At 41.6% G+C, this 16,454-nt stretch overlaps 2 protein-coding genes and 1 non-coding gene across 6 annotated transcripts in view; 2 read left to right on the forward strand and 1 right to left on the reverse strand.

Moving 5' to 3' along the window:
* The first annotated feature begins 57 nt into the window (after positions 1-57).
* On the forward strand, positions 58-5,654 carry LOC140953032 (protein-glucosylgalactosylhydroxylysine glucosidase-like). The gene is made up of 3 exons (XM_073402508.1): positions 58-1,175; positions 3,764-3,969; positions 4,100-5,654. Exons 1-3 carry the CDS (start codon positions 304-306, stop codon positions 5,140-5,142), a joined length of 2,121 nt encoding a protein of 706 aa, XP_073258609.1. The 5' UTR covers positions 58-303; the 3' UTR covers positions 5,143-5,654.
* A 794-nt stretch (positions 5,655-6,448) lies between these two features.
* Positions 6,449-16,454, reverse strand: part of LOC140953026 (RIMS-binding protein 2-like) — a 29,178-nt gene continuing 19,172 nt past the window's right edge. The window contains exons 18-27 of one of the 4 annotated variants that reach the window (XR_012167435.1): positions 16,043-16,233; positions 15,232-15,313; positions 14,796-15,092; positions 13,305-14,173; positions 11,751-12,737; positions 9,857-10,216; positions 9,251-9,322; positions 8,792-8,896; positions 8,287-8,351; positions 6,620-6,755 (exon numbers count right to left, since the gene is read on the reverse strand). Coding sequence is in view for 3 of the 4 variants with exons in the window: in XM_073402497.1 (XP_073258598.1) it covers positions 6,585-6,755; positions 8,792-8,896; positions 9,251-9,322; positions 9,857-10,216; positions 11,751-12,737; positions 13,305-14,173; positions 14,796-15,092; positions 15,232-15,313; positions 16,043-16,233 (3,134 nt within the window). In the remaining variant the exon portion in view is untranslated. Of the gene's footprint in view, positions 6,756-8,286; positions 8,352-8,791; positions 8,897-9,250; positions 9,323-9,856; positions 10,217-11,750; positions 12,738-13,304; positions 14,174-14,795; positions 15,093-15,231; positions 15,314-16,042; positions 16,234-16,454 lie in introns of all 4 variants that reach the window. The other 3 variants (XM_073402497.1, XM_073402498.1, XM_073402499.1) reach the window with 3 other exon arrangements.
* Trnas-aga (transfer RNA serine (anticodon AGA)) lies at positions 11,352-11,433 on the forward strand. The gene has a single exon. It is a non-coding gene; the product is annotated as a tRNA-Ser (tRNA).

The following is a 16,454-nucleotide window of genomic DNA, read 5'->3' on the forward strand; positions in this document are numbered from 1 at the left end:
TTTCATCGACGAATGCAAACGCTAGTAGTCTTATCTCCCTCTGAGTTACATTGGCACATGTGAGTCCCGGGAAAGTGTTGAAATATTGAGATGGTATCATATTACTGAAAGTCGTAAGACTCACTGATATGGCGTCGAGTGTCCATTCGGTACTCAAGAAAATAGCTAGATAGCGCCGTTAACTTTGCTCATTGCTGATTGCGTATCTATAACTCAAGTGATCTAATCTAATCATCAAACAATAACAATATACAGACCTGCACGTGGAAGAAAAGGCACACAGCGAAACCATCGAGAGGACAGATGGAAACCCGGTTTGTGACTATACTTTTTTCTCTGGTTTATATGCGTCATTCTGCAAGTGCAGCTCCAAATACTACCAACTTTGAATCTTCAGCTCTTCCGTGGGACCCTCGATTGAATCCAAGCGTCGGTAACGGGTACTTAGCTACAACTGTCTACAGCGACACTGTGTATGTGTCTGGTGTTTACAACGGACGAGGCACGCAAACTCCAAGCCACCGAGCGAGAATTCCTTCAACCTCAGCTATTGTTCTACGAAGCAATCTAAGCTCCAATGCAACCAAGGAAACTTTTAGCCTAAACGTTGAACAAGGAGTGTTTTATCACCGCCTAATCGTCGACAATTTCACGTTAGAGGAGAAAATTTACGCTCATCGTGTTCACCGGCACTTGCTTGTCACGGAGATCGAAGTCAAGAACAACATGCGTGACCCTGTAAACTTGTTTCTGACTAACGTTTTCGGACCGCCGAGTGCTGACATTGGATTTCAAATACAAGATTTACCAAGAAGCTCCCCAAATGACCCCAAGATCAATGCCATGTCAGGCTATATCAAAATAACAGAAGAACCTGACAGTAAAAGGGAAGGCGTGGCCGTCGTCTGGGGGGACATACCTCCTCATGTTGTGATCCAGCCCTACTCTGAGACTCAAACTTTGTACTACATCACGGCAATAGCGACCACATTAGATGGTAATGATTTTGAAAACATTGCTCATGAAGCGTACACAGCAGCTATCGAGAAACCAGAAGAACTCTTTGGAAGTCACGTAAGTAAGTGGAAAGAATTATGGGATAGAGGACGGATTGAGCTGGAAGGAAATCTCACTTTAGCTCAGGCAATCTCCGGCAGTCTCTATTACATACTCAGGTAAGGATTGCCAAAAACCTAACGAAAGTTTTGGATTTTATTAACGATCCGCCTACAAGCGTGTAACTATGTTCGTAAAGTGGTTTTATGTACGTGAAGAAAGTGTTTTCAGGGAGATAAGGACACTGAACAGAATGATCCATATTTTAAGCCTCAAGTATACTTGCGTAATAACGTGCGCCGACCCTCTTAATAACCGTTAATATTGTGATATGACCCTGTGAAAAAATCCTAACCAGACGGAAATGGATCACGAAAGGATTGCTACAGAAACAGATTTAGCTCAGATTTAGGTGTCATTATTTCCTTATGTACAATTATTTAATTACAAGGTTATTGTCGCATAACGGTAAGTTAAATTATTCTTAATATGCATGACCCCGGTTACACCTCAAAAAATCTGATGACACACCAGTCGGCAATAAACTCCTTCAATCACCAGATTAAGATCCAAGATCCCAAAGACCTTGATAGGTTTATTTTAACATCAGCAAGGAGAACTTGAGGTAATATTATTCAGCCGGGGAGTTAAGATCAGCTTGGGTTAGGATATTATTCAGTTTAAATATGCCGAAAGTTTTGTCTCGATCGACTAGCTAGCCAGTGAAAGGGATTATTCTTGCCACCATTAATAGTTTTACAGGAGGAATTTGACCCTATCACTTCTAGGTTTTCGGGGCTAATCCCAAATTTCCTTCTGTAAAGCTGAAGAATTTTTTAAAAAAGAATTAAATTTGGCATTAAATAGTACTAAGGGAAAGTAATGCCAAAGAAGTTTCATTTGAATGTTCACACCTTAGCATTTCGTCAGCACAGCCTGAAATTACTACAGTTGAAGTTACAGACTTCTGGCGCGGAAAGCCAATGATAATTAGAAGGCTTAAAAATGCCAAATGGAAACCTCGATAGAATGCATAATCAAATAGGATTAATTTCCAGGTCAGACATGGAGACCTTAGGCAGCTCCAAGTTTGTAGAAAAAAAAAACATCCATTTTACAAGGTTTTGAGCACGTCGCTTCTTTTCTGTCGCTGTGGATTGTGGGTGTTGTATCTTTGAGTTACTCGGTATGGATGCAAATATGTCGCCTACGACAAATTAAGTCGGCCGAAAACTACTGAACAGCTCCCAAGATTCCCAACGCCATAGATTCAAGATCGCGGTTCAAAGACGAGAATTGCTAAATGGTCTGATGTCCTGATTTGACATTCATACATGCATAGGGTATTAGCGAAAAATGTAACCGAAAAAGTGTGTTATTCTTGCATTTGTAATTATAGTAAATTTGCCTGCAGAGTATCTATGAATCTCATACATTTTTTGTTAAAAAAACCCAAGGTCACGTGATCAAACAGGGCATAGCTCGGACTTTTTCAGAGATACTGCTCACAGTTTTCTACATTAGCCCCTCCCCCCCCCCCCCAATCCCCTACTCCATGTCTTGCAAATCATTTTGATGCCGTTTAGACGTGATGAGATTTGCTTTTTTTGTCAGTTAGGCCACATAATCATTGCTCGAAGCCTTCAGGCAGCACGCGGTTACTGCTCTCGCATGTGGAAAATCGAGGAGAGCGGCGCATTATGCTTTTAAAAATTAATCTTGCTAAATTAGAGCGATGTCTCATTGGCGATTCCACTATTTTCAGCATCTTTTGTTCTCGTACTGCTTTGTTTTGTGTGTGTGTGTGCGTTTTTTTTTTTCTGCCATTTTTCATGTAAGAACGTGCATTCGGGCGTACAGGTACCTTTCGCAGTATAAGCGGCTTTGTCGATTTGTCGGAACTGCCAACAAAATGGCTACTCAACCAATGTTAAGGGTGGGTCACTATAGAATATACTCTTCAAAAATTGCCTTATGAAGAGGGTACCAACTTCTCTTTGTTCCATGGGTAAATGCAAAAGAGCTGTTTTCAATGTATCTGGTAGCTGCCACCATAAAAAAGACACAAAAGTCTTCTAAGTCTTTGTCTTGAAAAAATGTATCGACTCTCCAAAATCAATTTTCTTTCAGTAGTATGAACTGACGTTGTAAAGAACATCTTGATAAGTCATTGACCCAGACGTTGCATAAACTAGCCATACGTGCCTCAGAAAACTTCGTGAAGCTCTGGAAAAGGGCCAGCAATAGGAATTGTTAAGTGTAAAGGGACAAAGTAGATATTGACCTTAAACGTTTCCGGATTAATATTAGTGAGGGCAGTTGAAACGCTAAAGACACAGAATAGGTTTCGTTCACAAACGAGAAAATAACCGGTAAGAAAAGTTGAACCACTTATCTCCAAGGTCGGAATTTTTGCAGTCCTAGGACTGAGAACTCGTGGAGGTGAACAAGGCTTCCGAAAGGCTTGCTAAATCTTTTGAAGGAACTTATTACTGAATAACTTCTGAAGGAAATGGAAAAGAAACATTCGTGAAGTGCTGTTCCATTCTGATGACTACGTAGCTTATTTGATATTTATACAGTAATTTATTTATTTATTTATTTTTGTGCTCTGATGTACATTGCTTTATGAAGACACGGAACTTAAGCAGGGAAAGCTTGAACTGATCTGTCTTTTTTAAAGTACGTTTCCTTTCTTTATCATCAGCTCTCTTCGCCCCTCTTGGGTGTTCGGGCTGAGTCCAGGAGGCCTGGCTACAGATGGTTATGATGGTCACGTGTTCTGGGATCAGGAGACCTGGATGTTTCCGCCATTAGTCCTGCTGCACCAGAATTTGGCGCGAACCTGTCTTGCTTACAGGTTTGAAAGACTCCAGGCTGCCAAAGACAAGGCAAAAAAATACGGTTTCAAGGGTAAGCGCAAATTGATCAACTCTAACTAGGTACTGCTTCGCCTTGTTTGCACATAAAATTATTTCCCTCAGAACGGGTTCGTTCCTGACCCCCAACGCAAAAATACTAATTTTCTCACTGTTGCTCAAAGGCGCCATGTTTCCCTGGGAAAGCGCCCTGACTGGCTCAGAAGTGTGCCCTGGTGAAATCTACTCCGACTATGAGCAACATATTGTCGGTGATATTGCAATTGCCGTCAAACAACTCTGGTCAGCATCCGGAGATCAACAATGGCTTGAGAGTCAAGCTTTCCCAGTTATTCAAGCCACCGCGGAGTTCTGGGCCAACCGTGCAGTGTACAATGATTCTAAAAACGGGTATGTAATCTATAACGTTATGCCACCGGACGAAGATGCTGAAGTAGTGAACAATTCGGCTTACACGAACATGATCGCGAAGATGAATCTTGAATTCGCGTACGAAGTTCTGCCGAACGCTTCCAACAGTTGGAAAACCATTGCCGAACATATGTATGTCCCGTTTGATGCTACGAATAATTACCATCCTGAATACGATGGGTATCGAGGTAACGAAGTGAAGCAAGCGGATGTGATTTTGCTTGGATTTCCTTTGATGGTAAACATGAGCTTAGACGTTCGGCGCAGTGACCTGAGTTTCTATGAACCCAGGACAAATCCGAAAGGACCCGCCATGACGAAGTCAATGTTTGCAATTGGCTGGTTAGATGTAGGAGACTACGCTCGCGCTGAGATTTCCTTCAGTGAAAGCTATGTGAACGCAAAGGCGCCGTTCATGGTTTGGACTGAGGGAGCAGACGGTGGCGGAGCAGTCAACTTCATCACTGGCGCTGGGGGATTTCTCCAGTCACTGTTGTTCGGATACGGTGGATTACGTCTCCATGGTAACCACCAACTGCACTTCAATCCAATGCTCCCACCAGGAGCGACACAAATGAAGTTCATTGGAGTAGATTACCGTGGAAATAGTATTAATTTTGTGATTGGGGAGTCTCAATCGCAAATTTTGGTTACATCACGCCAGTCATCCGCTCCAGTACTCCAAGCGGTGATTGTTAGAACAGGAGAAAAGCGCCGCTTGGACATTGGCTATAGACTAGAAATTTCTAATGAACTACTGATTATAGAGCCTATTCAAGCTAATTTAAACGTCTGATTAATTTATGTTGAGGAACATTAGCTGGGGCCGATCACACGTCATGAGTTCAAACTTTATTTGTCCCCTGCTCCAATCGATAACACAGAGTTACGCCTTAAAGACAATTAAGCTTTCCTTCTATGAAATTCACCCAAGAAGTATCTATCCCCTTTGATCTGTAACTAAGTATTATAATGGTTTTATGACTGGAATACTTTGGGTTTTCTTTAGTTCTTACTTTTCTCAGACTCATTCCAGCCGAGCCACCTCGCTCCCCGATTTTCATTCAGGCCTCCCCTGATACAATGCAATGCTTTCCCCTTTTATCTGTCCTAAAACGACTCTTTCTTAGTCCAAGGATTTGTTTTCATTTCAAGCGCGGAAACAGGGTACAATTGGTAAATCTCGCAACAAGATATATTCTCTCCGTAAAATAGTTTTAATAGCGAACGTCTGTGAGTAAATTGGTAAAACTCTAAACAATATATTAATAGTTTAACAATCCTGCGGTTACTATATGGTTATATATATAATATCTACATCTCAAACCTACAGTAGCTATTGAAACAAGTACTATTAAATAGGAACACACAACTCGTACTTACAAAGGTAAAAGATGTGAACCAGACAAGGCAAACGGGTGTGTGAGTAAGAACGCGAACGAACGTTAAGAATATACTGGACCTTACCATTTAAACCTGGACATTTTAATTCAGGAAATACTATAAAAAGCCTTCCATACGTTTACCATCATACTTTTATCTGACTAGCAGACAAGTAAATATCTCGTACATCCGGCACGAGCCAGCGGTCCGTACAGAATCTGGATTGATAATTTAAGGGGTGTTATAACCCATATTTACATGTAGACAACTTTTTACTTTAGATAAAATACTTCACCTGGCTTAGAGGCGATATATTGTAAAATTTATATTATAATTCTCTTAAAGCTATAAAACTAAACTAAGTTCACTCAGATCAATTCGACTTTACAAAATATTGCGCATAATTTAAGAAACGCGCATTACTATCACCGCTTCATGAAAATATGATTAGTGTTTACACACGTTCTACTTCTTTTTTGGCATCTTTTGTACTACACTTCTTGTGGACTAGAGCTACATCATCCTCAGGTTTTGTCCCTACTAATTCCACTCCCGAAAAGCCTACAATTACATTTAAACTTATGAAATGGAGCGCACTCAAAGTATATACAAAACGGGATAAGCTTTGATATTCACACTATCCATGGTTTCAAATAGTAACCCAAGTTAAGTTATAAGTTAAATCCAAAATCCGATACGGAGACTATAATAGCATATATATTTATATTCCGAAACGTAGTCAAATAATCACGACCTATCTAGATAAAGGAGGAAAACCCTGAAAACACAAAATATAACACAAAAGATGCCAAAATAAGTTACAGTTCGGGCGTATAATATAATTTATCAGCTACGCTATCTCTTGGAACTGTGTCCTCTGGGCGAGTTATGCCCCTTGGCGATTTTCTTGAACATCTGTTTTCCTTTAGATAAGATTCCTTTCTTTTTCTTGGGAGTATCCTCGGCCGCCACTTGATGGGTACCATTCACGTTATTGTACTTGTCTGCAGAAACCAATGGAGATTCCTGGAATACAAAGTTAGCTTACAGTAAGTTACAGCAAAGCACTATTAAACACTATTACAGCCTGTTACAGGCATTCAGATGGTGGGGACGACGCTAAGAAAAGTGAGCGCGAAAAAACAGCGAGGGGGTGGAGGTGGGGGTGGTGGTGTTGGTAGGGGTGGTGGTAGTAGTGATGGTAGTAGTAAGATAGCCTCCCTCCTCTCTCTCCCTTTTCCTCCCTTCCGCCTCTTTCCCTCCGCTCCCTATTTCGTGCCACTCTCCACTACCTGAAAACCTAGAACAGGCTAAGACTATTACTAAGAGTTCGTCGGTGTTGTGTCAAATTGAACTGTAGGACTGTTTTGGGGACGAATTTTGACCGTCTCTCGCGCAACTTCACAGTGGCCAATAATCTGACCAGGAAGAAACTTATTACTTCCTAATCTGTAGCAACCATGCACAACTTTCTCAACAAGTTTGTTACGAAAATTATGCAAAACAAAATTATTAAAGGAAAAAGCCATTTGGTGTTGGATGATGTTATTCTTTATTCTCGTCAGCTTTAAGTTCAACTAAGTAGTTTTGATGTATGGGGAAAAAAGCGGATCCTGGTCGCTTAAAAATCCCAAGTCACGCTGATAATAGATCAGGAGTAGTCCACTGTGAAAATCGCCACCCACGGCCATATGCCCTCCCTTTGTCTGACCGTTTCTGGTAAGGAGGGGCGTTCTCCCCCCCCCCCCCCCCCCCCCCACCACCCTCCTTATCTAACAAAACGCCTGATCGCGGTTTACCATCCACGAAGAAGATCACACGCGGGTGGGTGGGAGGACGCGACTTTCACGTGAGCTCCCGTATTATGCGCGCTCTAAATTTGCTGTGGAAAATGAGGGTCTCCTCGTAGTCTACACTAACATCAGTTCTGTGAATTAACACGTAAGTGGAGAACAGAACACGGCAATAGATAACCAACAGAAAAAACCACCAAAAGGCAAAAAAAAAAAAAAAAAAAATGAGCAAAATGAAAAGAACAACAAAGGAGATTAAGATAAAAGAATAAGAGTGAGAACATGGCGAAACGAAACTGTGATAAAGTTTGTTAAACTCTGACAAAAATTATATAAATAAAGATTAAAATAAACAGCAACAAAGGCAAAACAAATACTGGCGTAAAAATAAAATTTTAAAAAAGTTTAGAGTGATAAAGGTTTATAGTTCTTGGTTTATAGCATATTTATAGTGATGATTAATCCTTTCAATAATACCCTTTCTCTAATATTTCTTCCGTGAATCCGTCGATCGCGTAAAAAAACTATTCACTGAAAATTAAAACGTGCAACAGTATCGTGCATAGTCGTACTAACATTATTCGTAGAAGGTTTTCCTGGCTAGTGCTCTGTGGAAAATTGGGCACACATCTCAGAGAACGGTAAAATGCTCAGACGCTTCAAGTTTTTTACCACTTTGGTTACGCTGGTTAAAAGTATCAATACATTCTTAATGTTATTCAAGAATGAGCAAAGGAGGAAAGACAAGAAGGGTAGTTAAATACCAGAAAGAGGAAAGCACAGTCTCCCGCAGCAGTTAGATCAGCAGAAGCCACTAAACAATCAGCAGCTGTAGTAAATAATGAAACAGAGAGATAAGTACAGTAAAAGCTTTCGAGTAACGTGCCATAGGGTAAAATACATACAGTCCTTAGGCGGACTAGCAAACTATAGTGTCTTTCGTACACACAGGTTCCCACTTTCATAGTTTCCTGTTCGCCACGACTGCAGAATAAAAGCACTGAAAACGCATATCTATGGGTCACCTTCCATCTTAAGTGAATATACTCCAGCGTTTCATACCCTCAGTTGAGAGCGTTTCAGAAACAGGGAATAGACAGACTTAGCAAAGACAACATGGCAACAGTTACGGCGGCGCGCGCAGTTTTTTTCGCGCGCTTTCGCGGGTGGTCTTTTCGAATCAAATCACAGTAATACGAGAACTACAAAGGTAGGCGTGTCTATAGAGGAAAGGAGGAAGGAAGAACAGAAGAACGAAAGCCCACTTACATAGCTGTCGTTATGACTAGAGTCTTCTTGCGTTGTTTCAGGTGGATCAGACAAATCCTCAAGGAAATTTGACGGAACCAAACCACGAATTCCACGTAACTCCCCCTACAGGGAACACAAAGCAGATAATTAGTATTCAATCGATAAAATAGAAGCATAGACGCAAAACACTGTGTTGGTTACCAAACAGTTTCGATTACAGGTGTCTTTACAGCATAGTAACAAGTTTGGCCATGGATAATAGAAAGTCTTTCTATTATCCATGGTTTGGCCAATCACAACAGGCTCAAACAATGCAATGGCCCAATCAGAAGCAAATAATTGTAGCCGGCGCCACGCGCGAAAACGCATTTGTTTCTGATTGGCTGATAAAGTGGCGGGAATTTCGAAAACGCTACTAACCGGAAGCGTACGTCTAACAATAATTTTGTGCCAGATATTTTAGCTTTCTCCACTTACCGAAAAGAACCCGTCCTCATCCATACCACCGTACACATAAATGACATCACCGACTTTGAACTTCAATTCAACCTAAAACAAAATAAAAACAATTATCATATCTTTAATAGACTGTAGTTGTGTGCACTGTCTAGTTGTGTAACAATTTCTAAAGCTCTTATTAAAACAATAGTGCGTCGGCAAACTTTTGAGGCAAAAGAGTAGTTAGCCTCCCACGCAAACGTTCTTACGGGTTCGCCACGCAATCATTCCTCTCCCACGTGTGGTAGGAACGCGTGACGAACCCTTAAGAACGTTTGCGCGGGAGGCTAAAGAGTAGTATGAGGAAGTGCCGAGCACTTTGTCGCAATTTCGGGAGGTTGAATAAACTTTCAAGTTCTAAATACTTTGCTGAGAATGTATTAAGGTACGTCGCAACTCAACACCTAGTCTGCTACACAGCCGTTTTTAGTGTCGTCACACAACGTTTCTCCCCACAAACTTTGCGGGGAGGAACGTTGCGTGACGACACTAAAAACGGCTGTGTAGCAGACTATTCAACACCTGGTTCAAACCAAAACCAGCGAGGTAGACCTCGTTTTAAAAAAGACACTAATAATTCCTCACCTCGCAGTCGGGATTTGGTGACAAAGTTCGTGGATCATAATCAAACAGAGCCACCATTCGCCTAGGTGGAAGCTGATAATTTTCGCTTTCTCGAGGATCATCAAACTCGCCTTCTTCAAGAATAACTTCATCAAGCAAGTTTCCAGTGGACTCTGAAGCGGCTTCAGCCTCGTGGCTGGGGCTCTGTTCAGGGACCTGGGCCACTTCTTGAGTGAGATTTAAACTAGAAGGTGAGGTAACATTGCTTCCGGTCGCCTCGTCTTCAAGCTGCACTTCTGACACCATGTTGAATGGAATGTAGCCTGCTCTATCGTTCAATTCACCCCAATAGAAACCGTCTTCATCCTTGTCACCGTAAACCTGATAAAATATCACGATGACTCATGAGACTAATAGCCAAAGAATACGACTTAGTTTGAATTAGTTACATTTTACCAAGTAATTGTTTACATTTGATCGCGAACGACAACGGCAACTGAAGGATTATCAAACATGGCCCAGTAGGTCGCGGACCTGAAAAAGTCTTACTTCGACTATTTGCTCTCCATTAAACATCCACCATAACCCCACGAACAGTTTCAAAAGAGTTTCTTTTTAAATGCAAACTGAGCATATTTAGAGCGGTTTTCACTTGACTGTCGTAAAACCAAAACCAGAGTAAATACACTAGCCAACCAAAGGACGTAGTAAAACCAAAACCAAAACCAAAACCAATCCCAATTCGACAGTCAAGTGAAAACCGCTCTATAACTTAACCAAAGTTAGCTGTCTTTGATTTGGTCGAGTATTTTACTCTACCAAGCTAAAAAAAGGCGACATATACAGTTCCTTATAGTTGCATCATGGGTAATCAGGGCAAGATGGCGGGAAATTCAAAGATTTGTATTGGAATTCAAAGCCAGCTAATTCTTCCGGGATTCATATTTGCCACGTTCCTTTGAAAAGTGTAACTTATGAATTGAAAGAAACAATAAGCTGAATCAGGAGTGCATAACACTCCAGGATCAGTTTTTAGAAAACCTCAACTTTTCCATACATTTTCTGTAATTTTGATACAGTCGAATTACAGAAAAAGTATGGGAGAAATCAGGGTTTTCGAAAAAAATGATCTTTTTTGCACTGCAGATTTAGTGAATTGTTTCCTTGAACTCGTAAGTTACTCTTTTCAAAAAGAAAGCATCAAATATATGAATTCAGGAAGAATTAGCTGGCTTTGAATTCCAATTCAAATCTTTGAATTTCCCGCCGTCTTGCCCTGATTACCCATGATGGAACTATAAGCGTGAACCTGTCTATGGCTGTAAAGCCGTATTGCCGTCAAGTGAGCAAGTTGCTTGGTTCGTCCATAAATATTGTGACTTTACTGTCTTTTCATAAGCTTCTTCTTACGTCTGTGCTTTCGAGGATCCTTAAGTACAATGAGACTCATAATGTTGGTTGCGCAATTCATAACGGACGCGGCAGTACACCAAACTTACCCTTCCTTCTCATCTGAGTAGTCGTGGCCGAGTGGTTAAGGCGATGGACTAGAAATCCATTGGGGTCTCCCCGCGCAGGTTCGAATCCTGCCGACTACGAATATCCTTTCTTTTATTCCTCACATTTTTTCGAAACAGTCCATTTGTTTCTTTTTTCCGGTATAAAAATTATTTCTTACAAAGGAAATTGTTAGAGCATCAGAAGTACATGATGCGTGGTTCGAATCCCAGATAAGCTACCTTTTTTTGTTTTGTTTTGTTTCTTTTTTTTTCTTTTTATTGCTCTCCTCCATGTGACGGGTCAATTTTCTAATTCGTTTGCGGTTTATTGTCATACTAATTGGGAAATTACAATTACAATTACAATGTATCGTTTACAAGTTAATGTAAAGAGCACCCGTCGGTTTAGTTATTACCTTAATAAGATCTCCTTCATTAAATGCTAACTCCTCCTCTTCTGCATCAGGATTAGGGGACATGGTAGAGGGATCATAATCATACAGTGCTAAAAACACACGGACTTGCTCCTCTGTGGTTATACCACCCTCAAAATCCTGATCAGGAAGAGGAGCCTTGCCCCTTCCCGAGGGATCACTCGTGGGATCATAAGGAGCTTCATTCTGCCCTGTTTCGTTATAGTAAACATTCTCCTCGTCGCGGTAATCAAGCGGAGTTGAACTTTGATCCATTCCACCACGATCAGCTTCTGTTTCACTGAATGAGGTTTCAACTCCACCGCTTTCAGATTCCTCAAGTTCAATACTATCAAGAAGTCTGTAATGAGAATTAAGAGGTGTGTTCCCTTCTTCGTCGCTCTTTGCTAAGTATCTTCCAAAGCTTACATCACCCGATGATTCACCTTCGGGTGATAGCACCGCATTGCGTTCATTCTGCGAGATCTTACGAACAGTTCCGAAGTCGACACCATGCACTGCCGTTTCATCCCGATCGTGGTCATCGTCAAGCAAATCCATGACGTCATCGTCGCTCTGAAAATCGTCGGAAGTGGAGTGCTGTCGTGAGAAATTGCTCGGGAAAACAACTGACTCGGACAAATCTTCCTCGTCTTCTTCTGGTATGACAGACAGAGGCTTTTCTTCGCTTGACTCACTCTCATAATCGCTCTCCTCGTATTCCAGTGGTCGAATATAGGGTCTCTTATCATGGCTATGTAAGCCCTCAGAACTTCTTCCTCGTATACTTTGAGCTTCATCTAACGCCTCCTCAAACTCATCCATGTCAGAACCGCTGACCACGGACACGCTGTTCTCTTTCCTGGGCATAAGCAGGGTTTCGTCTGGCATGTCTGGTGTTTCTTCCTCGATAGGTAAAACGTCTTCATCGCCGAAGTATTGGTCATCCTCGGGAATCTCAGTTTCTTCATTCTCGACTTCTTCGTTGTCCTAAAAAACCAGATTGAACGACTGTATGAAAAGCAAGTTCGGTAACTCGCACGTTAGAAGGTCACTTAAATGAATAAACAAGGTCAATAAAACTATGAACCTGTTCCTATAACACCAATAATATTCGGCTTATGGTTAGATAGATTTAGCACGGATATTTTACAAGTAGCGCATCATTGCGTAAGCCTAAAGAAAAACAAAAAAACAAAAACAAAAACAAAAAAAGAAATGAGCCAAATATCGTGGCGTTTAATCTGTCAAACCATCCAAAAAGAGTTGACTGTAAGTTTCACTACTTAATTTTCAATGATTAGAAACTTCAGCCAAAATTTTAATGTCTATCCGGGCACGTGCAGTTGGAATTTTATTTCTCTTTGTCTATAACCTAGCAAACTGTTTGACCACAGAGTAATTCGCAATTTCATGCCCTCTCTAAACCCTATACGGTAACCGAAAATGACGCTAGAGTCGGAGAGACTTACTCCTGGAATACAGGCTAGACGAGCAACACAAAAACAACAACAACAACAACAACAACAACAACAACAACAACAAAAGAGAGCTTGCCTCCATTTCTTCTTCCTCTTCTTTCCTCTCGTCCAACTCCTCTTCCTCATTTTTCTGTTCCTCAAGTAGTTTATAACCTTGTTGTTCAGCGTTCATGTCAGGTTCCTTCTGTGTAGAGTGCGCAATATCATCCGAAGCGTCCGGAATACAAATTTCGATTTCTTCATCTTCGTCACCGGATACTCTTTCGTCGCTCTTCGTAACACTGTCGGCAGCTTCCGACTCATCTGCATCATCGTCTTTCCATACCACAGGCTCACCTTTTGTCCGAGGTTGAGCCATCGTTGTATCACCCTGCACAACGTTTCTCACTCTATCAGTGTCATCCTTTATCACTAAATGTGGCTGTCCGTTTTCACCTCGGCTGTAACGCCTTACACTATCAGCTCTCTCTCTCGATTCCTCAGCATTCCTACTATCATTGGCCGAATCTTTATCATGTATGTCATGACTGTTTTCTTCTTCAACAGAGCTTTGCGGCGTCAAGTCTGTTCTTTTAGGAAGCGGACCTGCGCCTTTAGCTTTTATCAAATTATTCACCTTGAAGTTAAACATTTCCGCAGGAAGTTCAACTTCGTTTGAATCCACAGATTCTCCTTCGCGAGACTGAGTTCTTACAACAACACGAAGAACCTCGCTGTGACTTCTTTTAAACGCACGTTCCACCATCCATGACACGGCTGTCACGCTGTCTGCTGTGGGTGACGTGACCTCGGTGCAAGGAAAGCCGTTGATGTATACTTTGTATCCTGTCACGCGAGCACCGTTTGAAGTACCCCTCTCCGTAATAGTCACAGGAATCCAGTTAACATCCAGGGAGTTGGCATGGCCTACAGCGACTTCCACTTCTAAAGGAGGATCTGGAAGACCTAAGATAAAAACAAAACGACTCAAGATAACACAATTCAAGGCCATAGTATAAAAGATTTCAATAGGAAATTTCCAATACCCTAGTAAAAACACCCTTTGGGTTACATGTCTCCATAATAATAGACTCTGCCAATTAGAGTATTACATGACCTCAGAAAAACCCATTATGGCAAGGCAGAGTTCAATACGCAAAGTTCTAACAGTATGTTTCAACGCTAAGTTTGCATTACTTAAAATCTAATTCTCCACTTTCGAAAAAGAAAGGGAACTGGGGCGAAAATATGTCCCGCAATTGTTTCTGGGACGCGCAGGTCAGCTATTGGCCAATTTTTTCCCCCGTCTCTAGTAACAATCCCAGAAATCTTTATGAAAGTTAACCCTTTAAGTCCCTTGAGTGACCAGTGTCAATATTCTCTCAACAGTGTCAATACAGAATCCAGAGGAAAGGCAATGGGAATTATTGAAATGATCACCTAAGGGAGAATTTTATTATCTTTTGCCAAATTCTCTCAACCAATTCGTTAAGTAAATGTATGGAAATCAGTTTGGTGAATTTGAATCTGGATAGTTAACTGAGACCAGTTTCCTTATCGTTTGTGAAGTGGCGAATTAGCTACTTACCACCGGGTTCCGTCCTGAATTCAGCTTCTGCTGTCAAAAGATCCACTTCAATGTCCACTTCACTGTCGTGTTCCACCACCCGCTTGGGGTTCTTCGCGCGAACATGCACCTTATACATGTGGTCTGGCTCAAGGTTAGTGATTGTGTGCTGGAACGTTCCTGGGCGCACTGTCTTGTAAAGCTCCCCATTGACAAGAACCTCGTGACTGAATGAGCTGTTACCTGGTGACCACTCAATCTTGGCTGACGTAGGGGAAACACATGTGACGTGCACGTGACTTGGTGCAAGATTAGCATCTGCAGAATGAAAGGAATAGCTTTGTATTTAGAACCAACGAAAAGTAGATCTAGACTATGGTTGATTAAAGGATGGAAAACACAATCAACTAAACAATCACCACCAAGTCATTCATATCCAAGTCATTAACTAACCAACCTTTGCCAATGGTGACCACTGCTGAGCGATCAGATGACTCGTTTCCTTTGAAGGTTATGGTTCTAACGGATATCCTGTAAGGCTGAAACACAATGTCACATGTAGTAACGCTGTTAGTAATATGAATGTAAATGCTTTGACTTACGCACATGTTGTTGAAACGTCTTGAAACGTCAGTCATTAGAGACCTTTGGATTCTAAGACGAGAGCGACTACGAGGACTAAATTTTCTCAATACTAAATAGTGCGCACACGTGAACCATCGTCATTTTGGCGGGAAAACGTGATAGCCGTCTTCATTCTACTACGGGTTTAAGCGAGAATAGAGTGTCGTGGAGACAGAATCTAGTTATCAAATGTTTGGCGCTTGGGAGAGGGTTTAACCTTCTTCAAGGCTCTATACTAAGGAAAAATTAAGGGAGCCCTGTGCTCTGAGCCTGTACAATTTAGAGTGCCCATCTTATGATTTGTATGAAAACACTAAGATTTTCTAGCCGCCTGAAAGCAAAAGTTAGGCGCAGGGGGCCCCGGGCTCTGCCAATGCACAGCCCTCTTCTTCAATTAAAATAATCATGCTTACTTTTCTGGTGATAAAAAGTACAATGAAGCTTTCTGGGGGGGGGGGGGGGTCGATTTTTTGAGAATACGCCAAAAAACGTCAAGTTAAATATAGCCCTCATAGATACCCTCGTCCTCGAGTTTAAAATCTCTATTGTCTCCAGCAGGCCAATTCAGGATTACCCTCATACACACGATCATGTACAACCTACTTTTGACTTAAAGTAAGTTTACAGGATACTATCAGCCGCACCTCTTCAGGGTCAATATCTTCTAGTAGAGCCTTTGTTTTGCCCCCTCCACTGATCATGAGCCGAAGGTCTCCATTTACGTACACACCGTAGCCTTTCACAAGATTAGCTGGCAGGTCAGCGGGCTTCCAACTCAACAGCACGCTTCGTGTAAACTGGCGCTCAAGGTAGAGCCGTCTTGGGGATGGAACTCCTAAGGCACAAATATACGGCGTTAACAAAAATTTTCGCCCCTCTATTCTTGGGAAATATCATGAGTGGTCAAGCCAAGATCGTGTGATCTGGCTGATCACTTGTCACACAAATTTTTGTCCTTCACGTCTTTTTATGTCCTGGCCCTGGTTGTTTAAAAGCTGTCTAGCGCTATCCACCGGATAAATGACTGTAAGTACTAGGGAAACCAATTGCGCTATC

Source organism: Porites lutea, chromosome 11 (genome assembly GCF_958299795.1).
Source record: "Porites lutea chromosome 11, jaPorLute2.1, whole genome shotgun sequence".
Taxonomy (NCBI): domain Eukaryota; kingdom Metazoa; phylum Cnidaria; class Anthozoa; order Scleractinia; family Poritidae; genus Porites; species Porites lutea.